This window comes from Acipenser ruthenus, chromosome 15, assembly GCF_902713425.1.
Source record: "Acipenser ruthenus chromosome 15, fAciRut3.2 maternal haplotype, whole genome shotgun sequence".
In the NCBI taxonomy this organism is placed as follows: Eukaryota; Metazoa; Chordata; class Actinopteri; order Acipenseriformes; family Acipenseridae; genus Acipenser; species Acipenser ruthenus.
The window spans coordinates 16,850,355-16,866,153 of NC_081203.1; the positions used below are offsets into that span (position 1 = coordinate 16,850,355).

Below are 15,799 nucleotides of genomic sequence, written 5' to 3' on the forward strand. Positions count from 1 at the left end.
GTGGGTACCGGTATATCGTCCAACACTAATGTAAACTCACAATAGCTGTCACAGGATAGCATGAGCGGTGACGTCAGACCTGGAAGAAACACACCGCACTGCGAGGTGAAATGGTGAAGGCGCTTGCTTGCGCCGGTTTACTGCAATAAAATAAAAAGGTTTGACACAAAACAATGTTCACAGAGCAAAATAATACGAAACTGACACCAACTAAACAAACAGGGACGAACACTCAAACACGTACCGTGCCGGTCCTCCAGCACGAAGTCGCAATTTCTATTATTTTAATTATTTTTCTCCTTCTCTGTCCCATTCTTTCTCCTTGAACACACAACCCTGAGTGAGTGAATTGTGCAACTATTTATACAGCTGTGCTGGGATTCAATTACTAATTCATTATTCACTTGAACCCTAGCACGTGAACTAATTTGTGCATTCCCTGTGCTCACATATTAATACACATATCCCACATTATATCCCGTGCACCAATATATATACACCAACATTAACATCTCACGCAACAGATAACACATAATACATGCATGGGCGGCGCACACTGCCACACACAGCTACACTTATAGCAGCTTTTAGTACCAAATAACTAAACAAACACTTTGATTAAGATAACTGATTGTTTTGGTATTTTAATGGAGCATTAGCATTAAATACTTGTCCTTGTTCAGGATTAAGCTTTGACTGTTCACTTGGCTACCACAGCAACCATTCAGGTCTCCCCAGAATGGTAGCTTGAAAGGTGAAAAATACATGTACTTCATGTTTTGCCAGTCACAGAAGAGTTGGTGTTTTGTGGGATATTTTGGTAACAATGTAGATGCCATACATCTACTAGACTGAGGGCACTTGTGCTGCCAGCATTCCAGAATCTACTAGTGAAGGCACCTGTACTGCCAGCATTCCAGAATCTACTAGTGAGGGCACCTGTGCTGCCAGCATTCCAGAATCTACTAGTGAAGGCACCTGTACTGCCAGCATTCCAGAATCTACTAGTGAGGGCACCTGTGCTGCCAGCATTCCAGAATCTACTAGTGAGGGCACCTGTGCTACCAGGATTCCAGAATCTTCTAGATTGAGGGCACCTGTGCTGCCAGCATTCCAGAATCTACTAGTGAGGGCACCTGTGCTGCTAGCATTCCAGAATCTACTAGTGAGGGCACCTGTGCTGCCAGCATTCCATAATCTACTAGTGAGGGCACCTGTGCTACCAGGATTCCAGAATCTACTAGATTGAGGGCACCTGTGCTGCTAGCATTCCAGAATCTACTAGTGAGGGCATCTGTGCTGCCAGCATTCCATAATCTACTAGTGAGGGCACCTGTGCTGCCAGGATTCCAGAATCTACTAGTGAGGGCACCTGTGCTGCCAGCATTCCAGAATCTACTAGTGAGGGCACCTGTGCTGCCAGGATTCCAGAATCTACTAGTGAGGGCACCTGTGCTGCTAGCATTCCAGAATCTACTAGATTGAAGGCACCTGTGCTACCAGCATTCCAGAATCTACTAGTGAGGGCACCTGTGCTGCCAGGATTCCAGAATCTACTAGTGAGGGCACCTGTGCTGCCAGCATTCCAGAATCTACTAGTGAGGGCACCTGTGCTGCCAGGGTTCCAGAATCTACTAGTGAGGGCACCTGTGATGCCAGCATTCCAGAATCTACTAGATTGAGGGCACCTGTGCTGCCAGCATTCCAGAATCTACTAGTGAGGGCACCTGTGCTGCCAGGATTCCAGAATCTACTAGTGAGGGCACCTGTGATGCCAGGATTCCAGAATCTACTAGTGAGGGCACCTGTGCTGCCAGGATTCCAGAATCTACTAGTGAGGGCACCTGTGCTGCTAGCATTCCAGAATCTACTAGATTGAAGGCACCTGTGCTACCAGCATTCCAGAATCTACTAGTGAGGGCACCTGTGCTGCCAGGATTCCAGAATCTACTAGTGAGGGCACCTGTGCTGCCAGCATTCCAGAATCTACTAGTGAGGGCACCTGTGCTGCCAGGGTTCCAGAATCTACTAGTGAGGGCACCTGTGATGCCAGCATTCCAGAATCTACTAGATTGAGGGCACCTGTGCTGCCAGCATTCCAGAATCTACTAGTGAGGGCACCTGTGCTGCCAGGATTCCAGAATCTACTAGTGAGGGCACCTGTGATGCCAGCATTCCAGAATCTACTAGTGAGGGCACCTGTGCTGCCAGGATTCCAGAATCTACTAGTGAGGGCACCTGTGATGCCAGGATTCCAGAATCTACTAGTGAGGGCACCTGTGCTGCCAGGATTCCAGAATCTAGTAGTGAGGGCACCTGTGCTGCCAGCATTCCAGAATCTACTAGATTGAGGGCACCTGTGTTGCAAGCATTGCAGACAGCTGGGGCCTCAGGAACGTTTACTTGGAAAACAGATCTGTGGACTGTCATAAACACCCTAAAACATTGCAGACCTTGGAGCAGCACGTTTTGTCCCTGGCCTCCCCATCCTCTCGATGGGCCCTGTTAATGGTCAAATGCAAGAATCTCTTTAACTAGGCAGATGGAATAGCATTATGAAACACTGTTACTGGCCAGGGTACATGTTGTAATCTAAGAGGATGCAGTATATAACAGTGTCAACGACCCAGCCTTGAAGAACTTAATGACAGATTCATTTTCTCATGGCCTTGGACATCTGGCATTGAATATCCATTGATGACCTTTGCATTATGCACACTAGTGGCGATAGTACAGCTACTCTGCAGGTGACAGGTTTTACAACATGGACACCTCGACTTATTGCACACATTTATTATTTACTTAATACTCCAGGTCGGGTCTTTAGGTTTTGGGGCTGGTAATCACTTATTTAAGCATTAACTACAGAGTGCAGAGTGTACTAGGTGAAATAGGAATAAAATATGAGACAAAGTCCAGGATGTTATACTAGTGAAGGAGATGTATCTCCAAATGAACTCAATGCTTCTTTTAGTTAAAAATGTTAGATGACAAGCGCTTTCTTGTTTTAGGGTTCTTAGTTCCCATTATTTTTACATTTACTGCTTTATTTTACTTTTTGTTTTGTTATTGTTGATTTGATATTTGTGGTTTTATTGAATTCTAATATTTCTATGATTTTCTCTTCATACTGCAAAATTATTGAAAGTAAGGAAATATACAGTACATTATGTTCATATGCCAAAAATTAAGTGTATTTATACTAAACATTTTAAAAACCTGTTTGACACAGTTAATAAATGAATTACTAGACATATAGTTAAAAAGTAAACAGTAGTCACAACAACTGTTTCGCAGAACAAGACAAGAGAAAGAAATATAATGAGTAATATAACGTGCTACTTTTTTATTAAGTAATAAGGACATTATATTACTTTTTTTTTGAAGAAATGGATAATGAGTAATAAGTTACTTTTTTCAGTAAAGTGCCCAACTCTGGCAACCAAACAAACCTATGAATGAATCAATAAGAAACAAAAAGTTGTCTTTCACTCACATTTACAACTGAGTACCAATCAATGGCAGTCAACTACTGCATTGTCCCTGGCTCAAAGACCAACATGCGACCCAGTTAGCAGAGCAAGCAGACCTGTCTTTAACCTTACTCTGTGCTCCTCCCCCTGTAGTATCGTCATGACGACCTGCTCCACGGTGTTGGCTCTGGGCATGATGCCATTGCTGCTCTACCTGTACTGTCAGGGCCTGTCCAACGTGGAGAACGCAGTTCCCTACGGCGGCATCACCATCGCCCTCGCCATGACGCTGGTGCCCTGCGCCATCGGGATCTTCCTCAATGCCAGGGCACCGCAATACTCCAAGATCATCATCCGGGTAGGTTATGGCAAAGGGACGTACCAGTGATACAGGAGCAGTCTGTGTCCCTGGAGTGGCACACTGGATTATACTGTTTATACCCGACAGCTGAACTCCAGGTCCTTTTCATTGCTGTTGAAATTCTGTGTGTTTTCAAAGCTTTGGTTTAAATGCACTGTACCAATGAGTCCCCTTTCAATTTCTATACAATGAAACAAATCTCTTTCAGTGCCCTCGGTGCCAGGATGATGTGTTTCACTATTATTATTATTATTTATTTCTTAGCAGACACCCTTATCCAGGGCGACTTACAGTCGTAAACAAAAATACATTTCAAGAATCACAGTACAAATATTAATACAATTAAGAGCAAGATAAAATACAATGATTGTGGTTCTAGCAAGTACAAGTATATGACAAAATATGATTCAATAATGGAGCAGATAACAGTGTCAGTGATAGTTATATCAGGATATAATTAAATACGAAATACTACAGATTAAATGACACTTGACAGATTACAGTACTCTAAAGTGCAGGATTAAATGCAGTAAAATAGGGGGCAGATAAGAGCAAGTAAAGCACATTTAAGGAAGAGTGATAAGTGTCCAGATGGAAAAGAGGAGTTTCTACACGTGCTGTCTGAAGAGGTGAGTCTTGAAGATGGTCAGGGACTGGGCAGTCCTGACATCTGTAGGAAGGTCATTCCACCACTGCGGGGCGAGGGTGGAGAAGGAGCGGGCTCTGGAGGCAGGGGAGCGTAGAGGAGGTAGAGCCAGTCTTCTAGTGCAGGAGGAGTGGAGAGGTCGAGTGGGGGTGTAGGGAGAGATGAGGGTCTGGAGCTAGCTGGGTGCAGTCTGGTCAAGGCATCTGTAGGCGAGTACAAGAGTCTTGAACTGGATGCGAGTGGTGATCAGGAGCCAGTGGAGTGAGCGGAGCAGTGGAGTTGCATGGGAGAAGTGAGACAGAGAGAACACCAGGCAAGCAGCGGAGTTCTGGATGAGCTGGAGCGGACGGGTGGCGGACGTAGGCAGGCTAGCCAGGAGGGAGTTGCAGTAGTCTACGCGGGAGAGTACCAGGGCCTGGACCAGGAGCTGGGTGGTGTAGTTGGTGAGGAAGTGTCGGATTCTTCATATGTTGCTTCAGGAAGAATCGGCAAGTGCGTGCCAGGGTGGAGATGTGCTGGGAATAAGAGAGGCAGAAGTCCAGTGTGACTCCGAGGTTCTTAGCTGAGGAGGACGGAGAGAGTGTGGTAGATTCCAGAGGAACGGAGATAGAGAGATCAGAGGAGGGGGAAGAGGAGGAGAAGGGAAAGAAAAGGAGGTCAGATTTAGAGAGGTTGAGTTTGTGGTGATGCAAGCACATCCAGGAGGAGATAGCAGACAGGTAGAGATATGGGAGGGGATGGTGGAGTCAGAGGTGGGGAAGGAAAGGAAAATCTGAGCATCATCAGCATAGAAATGGTATGAGAAACCATAGGATGCGATGAGGGGGCCCAGGGAGCGGGTGTAGAGAGAGAACAGGAGAGGACCCAAGACTGACCCTTGGGGGACTCCTGTTGAGAGAGGGCGAGGTGTGGAGGTTGCTCCACGCCAGGTTACCTGGTAAGTGCGGTTGAAGAGGTAGGAGGAGAACCAGGCCAGAGCAGTGCCAGAGATTCCCAGGTCAGCGAGAGAGGATAGTAGAATAGAGTGATCGACAGTGTAAAAGGCAGCAGAGAGGTCGAGGAGAATTAGGACAAAGGAGAGAGATGCAGCTCGGGCAGAGTTTAGTGAATTAGTGACAGACAGGAGGGCAGTTTTAGTGGAGTGAGCAGAGCGGAAGCCAGATTGGAGAGGGTCGAGAAGAGAGCTGGCGATGTACAACCCACTCAAGGGTTTTGGAGAGGACGGGTAGGAGGGAGACAGGACGGTAGCTCTGGAGAGAGGTGGGGTCGAGGGTAAGTTTTTTGAGGAGGGAAGTGATAGTGGCTTGTTTGAAGGCAGAGAGAAAGAGACCAGAAAGGAGAGAGGTGTTGAGAAGTGAGGAGATGAAGGGAAGTAGAGCAGGAGCAGCAGCTTCAAAGATGTGAGTGGGGGGGGGGGGGGGGGGTCCAGGGCACACTTGGTGGGTTTGTGACCCTGGAGCAGGGAGGAGAGGTCAGAGTCTGAGAGGGTGGAGAAGGAGGGTGAGTTAGTAGGGGATGCAGTGGGTGTAGGGGTTGGAGTGGGAGGGGGTGGGGGGAGGGAGAGGTGTTAAAGAGTTTGCGGATATCTGAGATTTTAGAACAGAAGAAAGAGGCAAAGTCATCAGAGGAGATAGAGGAGGGTAGTAATTACTACCCTGTCATGTAGTAATTACACAGCACAGAGCAGGCTCCTGGGAGTGCTGCTGTTCCCATCCACTAGCACTACTAAAGCATCCTTTGAGTGCTACACAACATGTTAAGATCATGTTAAGATCCCACAATACAAGTCAGACGCCAGCCATCTTAACAGTCGACGCTGAATGTCAATTTGTATTTGTCTCACAACATTTTAGATATTTTTGGAAAGTGTGAAAGATTTTAATAGAGAAGATTTGTTTGTGGCCTTCATTCATTGCCCCTCTGCCCCTCACATAATATGTGTTGTCATGCATGCCCATCCTAGTCATTGTAAAGACACAACTACAAAAAGAAACAGGCCCTGTACACTCACGTTGCCACCTGCAACATCTTGCTTTACCAGTAATGTACGTAGCAGGTTTGTGTAATAAATTCATGGAAAGTTTCATTAAATTCACAGGAGCCAAGTTATATCCTTAAGCAACAGTACAGTTAAAAAGTCAACATAGCCTAGATTATAACACACTCAGTAGCTTCATATGAGATTTGGATGGGCAGATATCAAGATATAATTGAAAAATGTGCAACAAACGGCCAGCAGAAAAATACATATAACTGGCTTATAATTAGCATTCCTTCAAGTAAATGCTTTGCAAAGAAATGTGATACATATAAGAACATAAGAAAGTCTTACTCTAGGTCAAGTCCCAGTGATTGAGCATCAACAGCATGGCTAGGTAACCCATTCCATCCCCTCACCACTCTGTGTGTACAGAGGTGTCTCCTGCCCTCTGTCCTTAGTCTATCTCCACATCATTTCCATCTTCTTCCTGTGGTCCTGGTTTCTGAAGGACAATGAACATTGAAGGGTTCTCATCCAGATCATGTGAACAGTAGCTTTGTAAGTACTGTCAGTGAGCAGCCTCTCTGTGCTTTGTAAGTGAGCAGCCTCTCTGTGCTTTGTAAGTGAGCAGCCTCTCTGTGTTTTGTAAGTGCTGTCAGTAAGCAGCCTCTCTGTGCTTTGTAAGTGCTGTCAGTAAGCAGCCTCTATGTGCTTTGTAAGTGAGCAGCCTCTCTGTGTTTTGTAAGTGCTGTCAGTAAGCAGCTTCTCTGTGCTTTGTAAGTGAGCAGCCTCTCTGTGTTTTTAGTGCTGTCAGTAAGCAGCCTCTCTGTGCTTTGTAAGTGAGCAGCCTCTCTGTGCTTTGTAAGTGAGCAGCCTCTCTGTGTTTTGTAAGTGCTGTCAGTAAGCAGCCTCTCTGTGCTTTGTAAGTGAGCAGCCTCTCTGTGCTTTGCAAGTGAGCAGCCTCTCTGTGCTTTGTAAGTGCTGTCAGTAAGCAGCTTCTCTGTGCTTTGTAAGTGAGCAGCCTCTCTGTGTTTTTAAGTGCTGTCAGTGAGCAGCCTCTCTGTGCTTTGTAAGTGCTGTCAGTAAGCAGCTTCTCTGTGCTTTGTAAGTGAGCAGCCTCTCTGTGTTTTTAAGTGCTGTCAGTGAGCAGCCTCTCTGTGCTTTGTAAGTGCTGTCAGTAAGCAGCTTCTCTGTGCTTTGTAAGTGAGCAGCCTCTCTGTGCTTTGTAAGTGCTGTCAGTAAGCAGCCTCTCTGTGCTTTGTAAGTGAGCAGCCTCTCTGTGCTTTGTAAGTGCTGTCAGTAAGCAGCCTCTATGTGCTTTGTAAGTGAGCAGCCTCTCTGTGTTTTGTAAGTGCTGTCAGTGAGCAGTCTCTCTGTGCTTTGTAAGTGAGCAGCCTCTCTGTGCTTTGTAAGTGCTGTCAGTGAGCAGCCTCTCTGTGTTTTGTAAGTGCTGTCAGTGAGCAGTCTCTCTGTGCTTTGTAAGTGAGCAGCCTCTCTGTGCTTTGTAAGTGCTGTCAGTGAGCAGTCTCTCTGTGCTTTGTAAGTGCTGTCAGTAAGCAGCTTCTCTGTGCTTTGTAAGTGAGCAGCCTCTCTGTGTTTTGTAAGTGCTGTCAGTGAGCAGCCTCTCTGTGCTTTGTAAGTGTTGTAAGTGAGCAGACTCTCTGTGCTTTGTAAGTGTTGTAAGTGAGCAGCCTCTCTGTGCTTTGTAAGTGCTGTAAGCAGCCTCTCTGTGCTTTGTAAGTGCTGTCAGTAAGCAGCTTCTCTGTGCTTTGTAAGTGCTGTAAGCAGCCTCTCTGTGTTTTGTAAGTGCTGTCAGTAAGCAGCCTCTCTGTCCTTCTCTCCCAGGCTGGAATGAGCATTCTGCTGCTGGCCTCAGTGGCGATAGCCGTCCTCTCAGGCATGGTGATTGGAAGCACGATCTGGAGTGTCCTGTCTCCCACTCTGATCGGCACAGCCGCCTTCATGCCGCTCACCGGGTACCTGCTCGGTTACATTCTCTCCAGCCTCTTCCGTCTCAATGAGAAGTAAGTAAGCCATAACTCTGAATACAGTCACAGAAGTACTGCACACTGCCCCCTGTCTCCCTGTGAGGAAAGTCAATGTAACAACTCTGAATACAGTCACAGAAGTACTGCACACTGCCTCCTGTCTCCCTGTGAGGAAAGTCAATGTAACAACTCTGAATATAGTCACAGAAGTACTGCACACTGCCTCCTGTCTCCCTGTGAGGAAAGTCAATGTAACAACTCTGAATATAGTCACAGAAGTACTGCACACTGCCTCCTGTCTCCCTGTGAGGAAAGTCAATGTAACAACTCTAAACACAGTCACAGAAGTACTGCACACTGCTCTCTGTCTCCCTGTGAGGGAGACATACATTACGTCACCTTTCAGTCAATCAAAAAAATGTATAAGTTGTCCTGTGACTTTCCTTCTTTTCATTCAATCAACTCACCCCCCTGCACTGCCCGCAATCACCACCTTTCTTCAATTCCCCCATGGTCAACCACAGGAGGTCTATCGACTCGTGTACACAGCCAGGCGATAGAGCCTCAAGCCAGGTGATGCCAAACATTTCTTCTTGTATCATTCACCACACTCATTAAATACAGTGACCACCATTCATTACACAGGCTGTGTCATTGAGATTTGTCCTGAACTATCAAACTCTATTTAGGGTCATCATACAAAATGTGAACCCTAATGCCTGTCCCTCTGTCCCTCTGTCACACAACAATAACTGCATGGATTTTTCTTCTCTTTCCTAATAGCTACAGTAAATCTGCATCTCCTTTTGCAGTGAACCTATAGTACCAGCACAAATTATGGCAACAACAAATGATTTACAGCAAGACTAGGGTTTGGGATTGCATTGCCCATTTCTCCTCACTCAGACCCCTTCCTTACTCAGTACCCTGGTATCTCTGAATAGATAATCATCTCCTCTTTAAAAATATGCTAAATATTTCAATGAGCAAGACATCGCACACATAGAATGGTCCACTGAAATGTTCTCCTTTTTCTAGGAAAGCAGTACAGCAGAGGATGAGGAGTTTGTTGCCGGATAACTTCACTCAGACTACTCACTCGCTAAATGTCTTGGTATTCCTGAAAAAAAATAAGTCTACTCTTTAAAAATATTCAAGATATTTTAATGAAGTCTTTCCCACAATGACTGGGTGTGACGTTTTCTCTCTATGTTACCATCAGAATAGATTTCTGACTCAGGACAGCACTATATTGAATACTGTACCAGTCTACCCTCAGAATAGATTTCTGACTCAGGACAGCACTACATTGAATACTGTACCAGTCTACCCTCAGAATAGATTTCTGACTCAGGTTGATTTCCATTACACGACAAGCACCAACTAAGACGTAGCTTTACAGTAAACTAATGTGATCCATATGTGTCTCCATCCATTTACGTTTCCTTCCATATGATGATGTAGATATCCTTCTGTCTGGTGTTAATGGCTGAAGTGTAATGCTGGCTCCAGGGATCAGCTTATTTTGCCTTCCTGGCGCATCAGCACACACAACGGCTGCGATGCTGGCTCCGGGGATCAACCACAGTGCGGCCTCCCCAGCGCATCAGCATGACAACCGTCTGGATTGAGCTAAGTAGGGTACTCAAGTATTCAAGTGGGCACCTTCCATCCTCAGTGTTTCGTCGACTAGCCCACGACACCTCAAGAGGGCTCGACGGTGATTCTGGCGTCCCAGCATCATCCCCCTCCGTCCCCCACTCAACTCAGCCCAGCTTACTTACCTGTACATCAGCGTTTCTTTCTTTCTATTGTGCTTGAGATCCCCAGCCAGAATCTTTCCTTCTCAATCACAGCCAGTTGCTGCTCCTCTCTGCTGCTTCAGATAAGTTCTTCACTGTGCGACGCAACTCTTGGCCACTTAATCCGACGTCTCTGAGAAACTGGGTTGTAGAGTGTGCCACAAATCCTCGACAACCCACCTCCACTGGGTAAACCCTTGACTCTCCATCCTCGCTGTTCCGCTTCAGTGGCTAGTTGAGCATACCACAGTTTCTTCCTCTCATACGCCTCATCTACAGCATCCTCCCATGGCACTGTTAACTCTACCAGGTGAACAAGGCATGCTGATCCAGACCACAAGACAATATCTGGTCAAAGGTTAGTGGTGGCAATCTCAGGTGGAAAAATAAACCGTTGACCAACATCTGCCAGCATTTTCCAGTCTTTAGCAGCTTCCAGTTGTCCTGGGCGAGTATTGGTTTTAACACCTTTTTTTGGTGGTTGCTCTCCTGGGCGGAGGAATGTTGTCTTTTGTGTGTAATGTTTTGATGGAACAGGTGGCAACTTATTGGTCATGTTACGCTTGTCTTCCAATGCTAAGGCCAAACATCGCAGCACCTGGTCATGGCGCCAAGTAAACCGTCCTTGGCTAAGAGCCACCTTACATCCTGTCAAAATGTGCCTTAATGTTGCAGGTGATGAACACAAAGGACATGAGGTATCCTCTCCTACCCAGAGGTTTAGGTTCTGTGGTGATGGGAGAACATCATATGTTGACCTGATGAGGAAACTGATCCTGCTCTGTTCCATTGACCATAGGTCTTGCCAGCCAATCTTGCATTGTTCCACACTCACCCATCTCCTCCATTCTCCCTGCTTGGCCTGGGAAATGGCCTTTATACACCTCATCCTCTCCTCCTGCTTTTGCACCTCGTTGACTACCAGCTGGGGCTGCCTTGTGCCATGTAGGAGGAGCTGAACTGAGACCAAGACCCCCTCTTCCATGCTGAACTTGCCCCATGATATCACCAATTCGAAGGGCAGCCTTTGCATCTTCCATGGCTTTCTTTGCCGCTCACTTCCAGTTTTCAACACAGGTGCTGCCTCCCTTATGCATTTGTCGCGTGACTCTACTAATGTCATTTCCAGTCTGACCTTGGCGCACTTAAACTCCTCGGTTAGAGCGGAGACTGGTAGCTGCAGTATTCCTTTACCATAAAGTCCCACTCTGCTGAGGCAGCGTGGAACTCCCAACCATTTCCTGATGTATGAACTGATTAAAGCTTCCAGCTTCTCTACTGTTGTCAAAGAAACCTCGTACACAGTCAGTGGCCACAGCAACCTTGGCAGTAGACCAAACTGAAAGCACCAGAGTTTGTTTGCCTGGTAAAGCGCTGCTGTCTATGCTCTTCAACCCTTCCACTGCTTGTTGTCTAACTTCTCCCACACGAACTGTGTCCTTTAGATCCCCGTCGTACCATCTCCCAAGACTCTTCAATGGCTTCTCAGACACTGTTGGTATTGCCTCACCATTAATGAAGAATGTTTTATCGACTACTTTGCCTTTAATTATAGAGATGCTCCTTCATTTAGTGGGCTTGAATACTGTACCAGTCTACCCTCAGAATAGATTTCTGACTCAGGACAGCACTATATTGAATACGGTACCAGTCTTGTCAGTCTCTATTCAGGAAAATCATGTTTTGGGTAAAATAGAGAATAAATGCTCCACCCAGTCATCCAGCATTGTTAGTAAATAAACCCTATTTAGGGAACCACTGAACTTGTGAAACGGATTACTCAATAACATCAATAGCATATTTTTAAAGAGGAGACCATTTTAATATTCAGGGATACCAGGGTATTTAGTGAGAAAGTAGTCTGAGTGAAATTGTCCAGCAACAAACTCCCCATCCCCAATTATACTGCTTTTCAAGAAAAAGGAGAACATTTTGAGGTAACATCCTACCTGTGAGATGTCTTACTCATTAAAATATTGAGCATATTTTTAGAGTACACGATTATCTATTTATGGATACCAAAATATTTAGTAAGGGTCTGAGTGAGGAAAATTGGGAAAAACTTTTCCCACGCCTAGTCTTGCTGTAAATCATTTGTTGCCATAATTTGGGCCAGTACTGTATGTAGTATAGATTATGAGGACTCTGTCCTGTGTGTGCACTGCTTGTGTGGTTTGTCCTGTAGATTACGAGGACTCTGTCCTGTGCCTGCACTGCTTGTGTGGCTTGTCCTGTAGATTACGAGGACTCTGTCCTGTGCGTGCACTGCTTGTGTGGCTTGTCCTATAGATTATGAGGACTCTGTCCTGTGCGTGCACTGCTTGTGTGGTTTGTTCTGAACTACTGCATCAGTGATAATATCACATCTGCAGCAAAGCCTCTGATTCCTACTGTTGTGGTGCTTCATGTTCAGGTGCAAACGGACGGTCTCCATGGAGACAGGCTGCCAAAATATCCAGCTGTGCTCTACTATTCTGAAAGTGGCTTTCCCAGCTGAGGTCATCGGACCCCTGTACCTGTTCCCTCTCATCTACATCCTGTTCCAGGCCGGAGAGGCCCTGCTCTTCATCGTTCTCTTCAGATGTTATGAAAGGATGAGGCCACAAGCAGACGGCAAGTATTCTGTCATTCCTTGTAAGGAGAGATGTAAACAACCAGTCCCCACGGGGGCTCCAGGGTTATTCGGCCTCATCCTCATTCATGGAGTAATTACAATTCATGGTGTCTCCTCTATATAGATGCACTAGGTATTGTGGAAAACTACTGCCAGTGTTTGGCTTCGTGTAATCTAATCTCCTAGGACACTGTATCCCCTCGGAGGCTATAGTTCCATAATACACCTCAATTCCAGTCCATATTCGCATATTGTTAACATTTTAATGCCCTTCATTTGTAACACGAGAACAATGAGCAGTATGTTAATATCCCTGACAAAAAACAACAATAAATGTAGTAAATCAGATTTAAAAGCTGCAAGCTTCTTTTCTGATTGTTTGTTTTCTCTTTTGTCACCCAGATTCTGGTATGATTGTGTACGTAGCTGTGGACAGTAAAGTGGATGAAGTGAAGCTGCCGTAGACCTGCGCTACACTGATAGTCTGACATGTGCACGCCTCTGCCATTTTGAACTGGAAACCCTGCTATTAATCATAAGAACCATGAGGGGAGGATGTGTACTTCAATCAGACAAGTCTTCATCCTCTTCCAGTATCAGGAGTGAGTCTGTTGAACAAAACTTGACATAATGGTGTTCAATTCACCAAGCTTGGGGTATGTTCATTTCAATGCAGCCAAAGGGGTATAACATATCACTTAAAGAAACCTTTTAAAAACGGGATTGATTTGTCATTAGCTGTTTTTTTGTTGAGCAAGAGAGATGGTGTATGTCTCAGGTGATCCTGCAATTGAATTGACACAGACCTGGTGCCAGTATGAACTGCGGAAGTATTGCCTGAGTGGAAGGTAGACAGGGGAGAGGTGAAAAATGAAGGCATTATTTACTGCACTAAAGAATGGAACTTACAGTGGCAGTATCACAACCATTTTTGAGATAAAGGATAAGGGCTAGAGATGGCAAAAATGTACATTCACACATGAGTAATATCTGGTGTTTATAATGTTCACATACCTTTGAGATGCAGATTGTACTTTTAACTTACTGTATTGCCAACTATAGCATTAAGAAGTTGTTTATTCTTGTTATATTATCATTACTTTAAATAAAGGACAATACTAAAATCACAACTGTAATTGAAATGAAAGGAGTTGAAATTAAACATATCCTAAATACACTGCCTGGCAGCTTTATTTGGACCTATATATAATTGGGCTGGGCCACCGTTTGACTCAACACAGCAGACTCCACAAAATGCTGGAATCAATTCCGTCATTAATATTTCACACAACTGGAACAGAGAGGTAGGCAAAGGATTGTAACAAACATGTTGTTCAAATTCACCCCAAGAATGCTTAATTGGATTGAGATCCAGGGATTGTGGTGGCCATGGAAGACGTCCAAAGTCTCACTCATGCACCTAAAACAATTCATAGTTTTGCCACTGAAGCGATGCATTATCATCTTGAACTTATCAGGGTATTTATACAAGTGCAACATTGTTGGCTGGAATGGATCTGCAATGATGCTTAATTGGGGTATACTAGGAGAACATGCCCCACACCTGGACCATGCCAAATCCAATCTGCTACAGCTCTAATACCGTGGCTAGGATGTGTACATGCAATACAGCCTATAAACAAGCTATTGATTAGTAGAATACACCCACATTTAAATGCTCAAGGAATTCAAGATTCTATATAAGAATTTCTCTCAAAATTGTCACATTTCACCCCTTAAAAATGATATCCAGCAGAAACCATGACCAAGGTATTGTTTGGGATAACTGGTGTTTTTGCCATTGTGTGTACACACAGTACTGTGGTAACATAATTATTGCAAAAGGGAAAATATCAGCCTGTTAAAAACAGACAACTAAGCAGCTTTTTGTTTCAAATTTCATGGAGTAGTAGACACTAAAGCATTGGTCCTCTAAGTTGATACACTAATATGTAAAACATGCAATGGGGGAGTTTAACTTATTATAATCTACTAATTAACTCTGGAGTGTCTGTTTTGATGCCATTGGTAAATATGTATTTGAGGATCATTTTTTTATATTTTGAAATAAACTATTTGCAGCAAGAGTGAGGATTACCGTTAGAAGCTGATGATAGCCAAGCCTCCTCCAAATCTTACTGGATTAGCCCACACCAAAAGCGCTTGGAATAAGGAAATGCAAGCCAGTGCAGAGAAATAATGTCAAAATGAGTTTTCAACTTCGGCTTATGCAACATATTTACAAGCAAACAAACTAAACATACATCGTTCTAGCTCAAATTGACCAAATTATGTGGAGGTGTTTCCTCATTGTGTGGTTGATGATGTCAAAAACAAGGTGGCGGAGTAAGAGGTCCAGAGCAGCTGTCTTGTGCAGCAGCTGTGTAACGCCTACATGGTGAGAATGTTTCTATAGGGGGTGGAAAAGCCACATGTATGATCTTCAAACCCCCACTCCCCAAGTAAGGAATGACCAGGACAAACAGGTCAAAGCTTGTCATAAGGAGTCAAGCCCCCCTCCTTGGTGCACTGGAGCTGGAATCAGCCTAAATGTATTCAGCAGTGTGTCAGTGCTAAACCATTGTAGAGTAACAAGTACCCTGGAAGTGATTGCAGAATCTTTTACCAGGACTCTTCAGGTTAGGGGCAGCACTTCAAGGCTGCATACATGCAAGAACTGAATGAATGAGAGACGTTTACATGCATTTGTTGGTTATTTTCCATGATTATCTGCGAGATGCAAAGTACCACAAGAGACAAGTTTTAATCTAAAAACTTTTCACTTAAGCTTTTAATAACTTGCCTGGTGAAAAGCAGTTAACCACCAAAGTGGGTGAAATTGTGGATGTGGTCTACACTTTCTGGAGCCCAACACTAGTAAGTAAACAAGGCTTCAATTCACAACTGTGTAATTAGTAAAACTATGTATTCATT

General features: G+C 44.8%; 1 protein-coding gene across 2 annotated transcripts in view; it reads left to right on the forward strand.

The window, feature by feature from the left end:
• The window catches only part of slc10a1 (solute carrier family 10 member 1), a 59,307-nt gene extending 45,265 nt beyond the window's left edge, over positions 1-14,042 (forward strand). For both annotated transcript variants that reach the window (XM_058987221.1, XM_034037374.2), the window contains 4 exons: positions 3,627-3,831; positions 8,307-8,485; positions 12,665-12,864; positions 13,268-14,042. In XM_058987221.1, the coding sequence (XP_058843204.1) occupies positions 3,627-3,831; positions 8,307-8,485; positions 12,665-12,864; positions 13,268-13,329 (646 nt within the window). In that variant the 3' untranslated portion in view covers positions 13,330-14,042. The remainder of the gene's footprint in view (positions 1-3,626; positions 3,832-8,306; positions 8,486-12,664; positions 12,865-13,267) is intronic.
• The last annotated feature ends 1,757 nt before the right edge of the window (positions 14,043-15,799 follow it).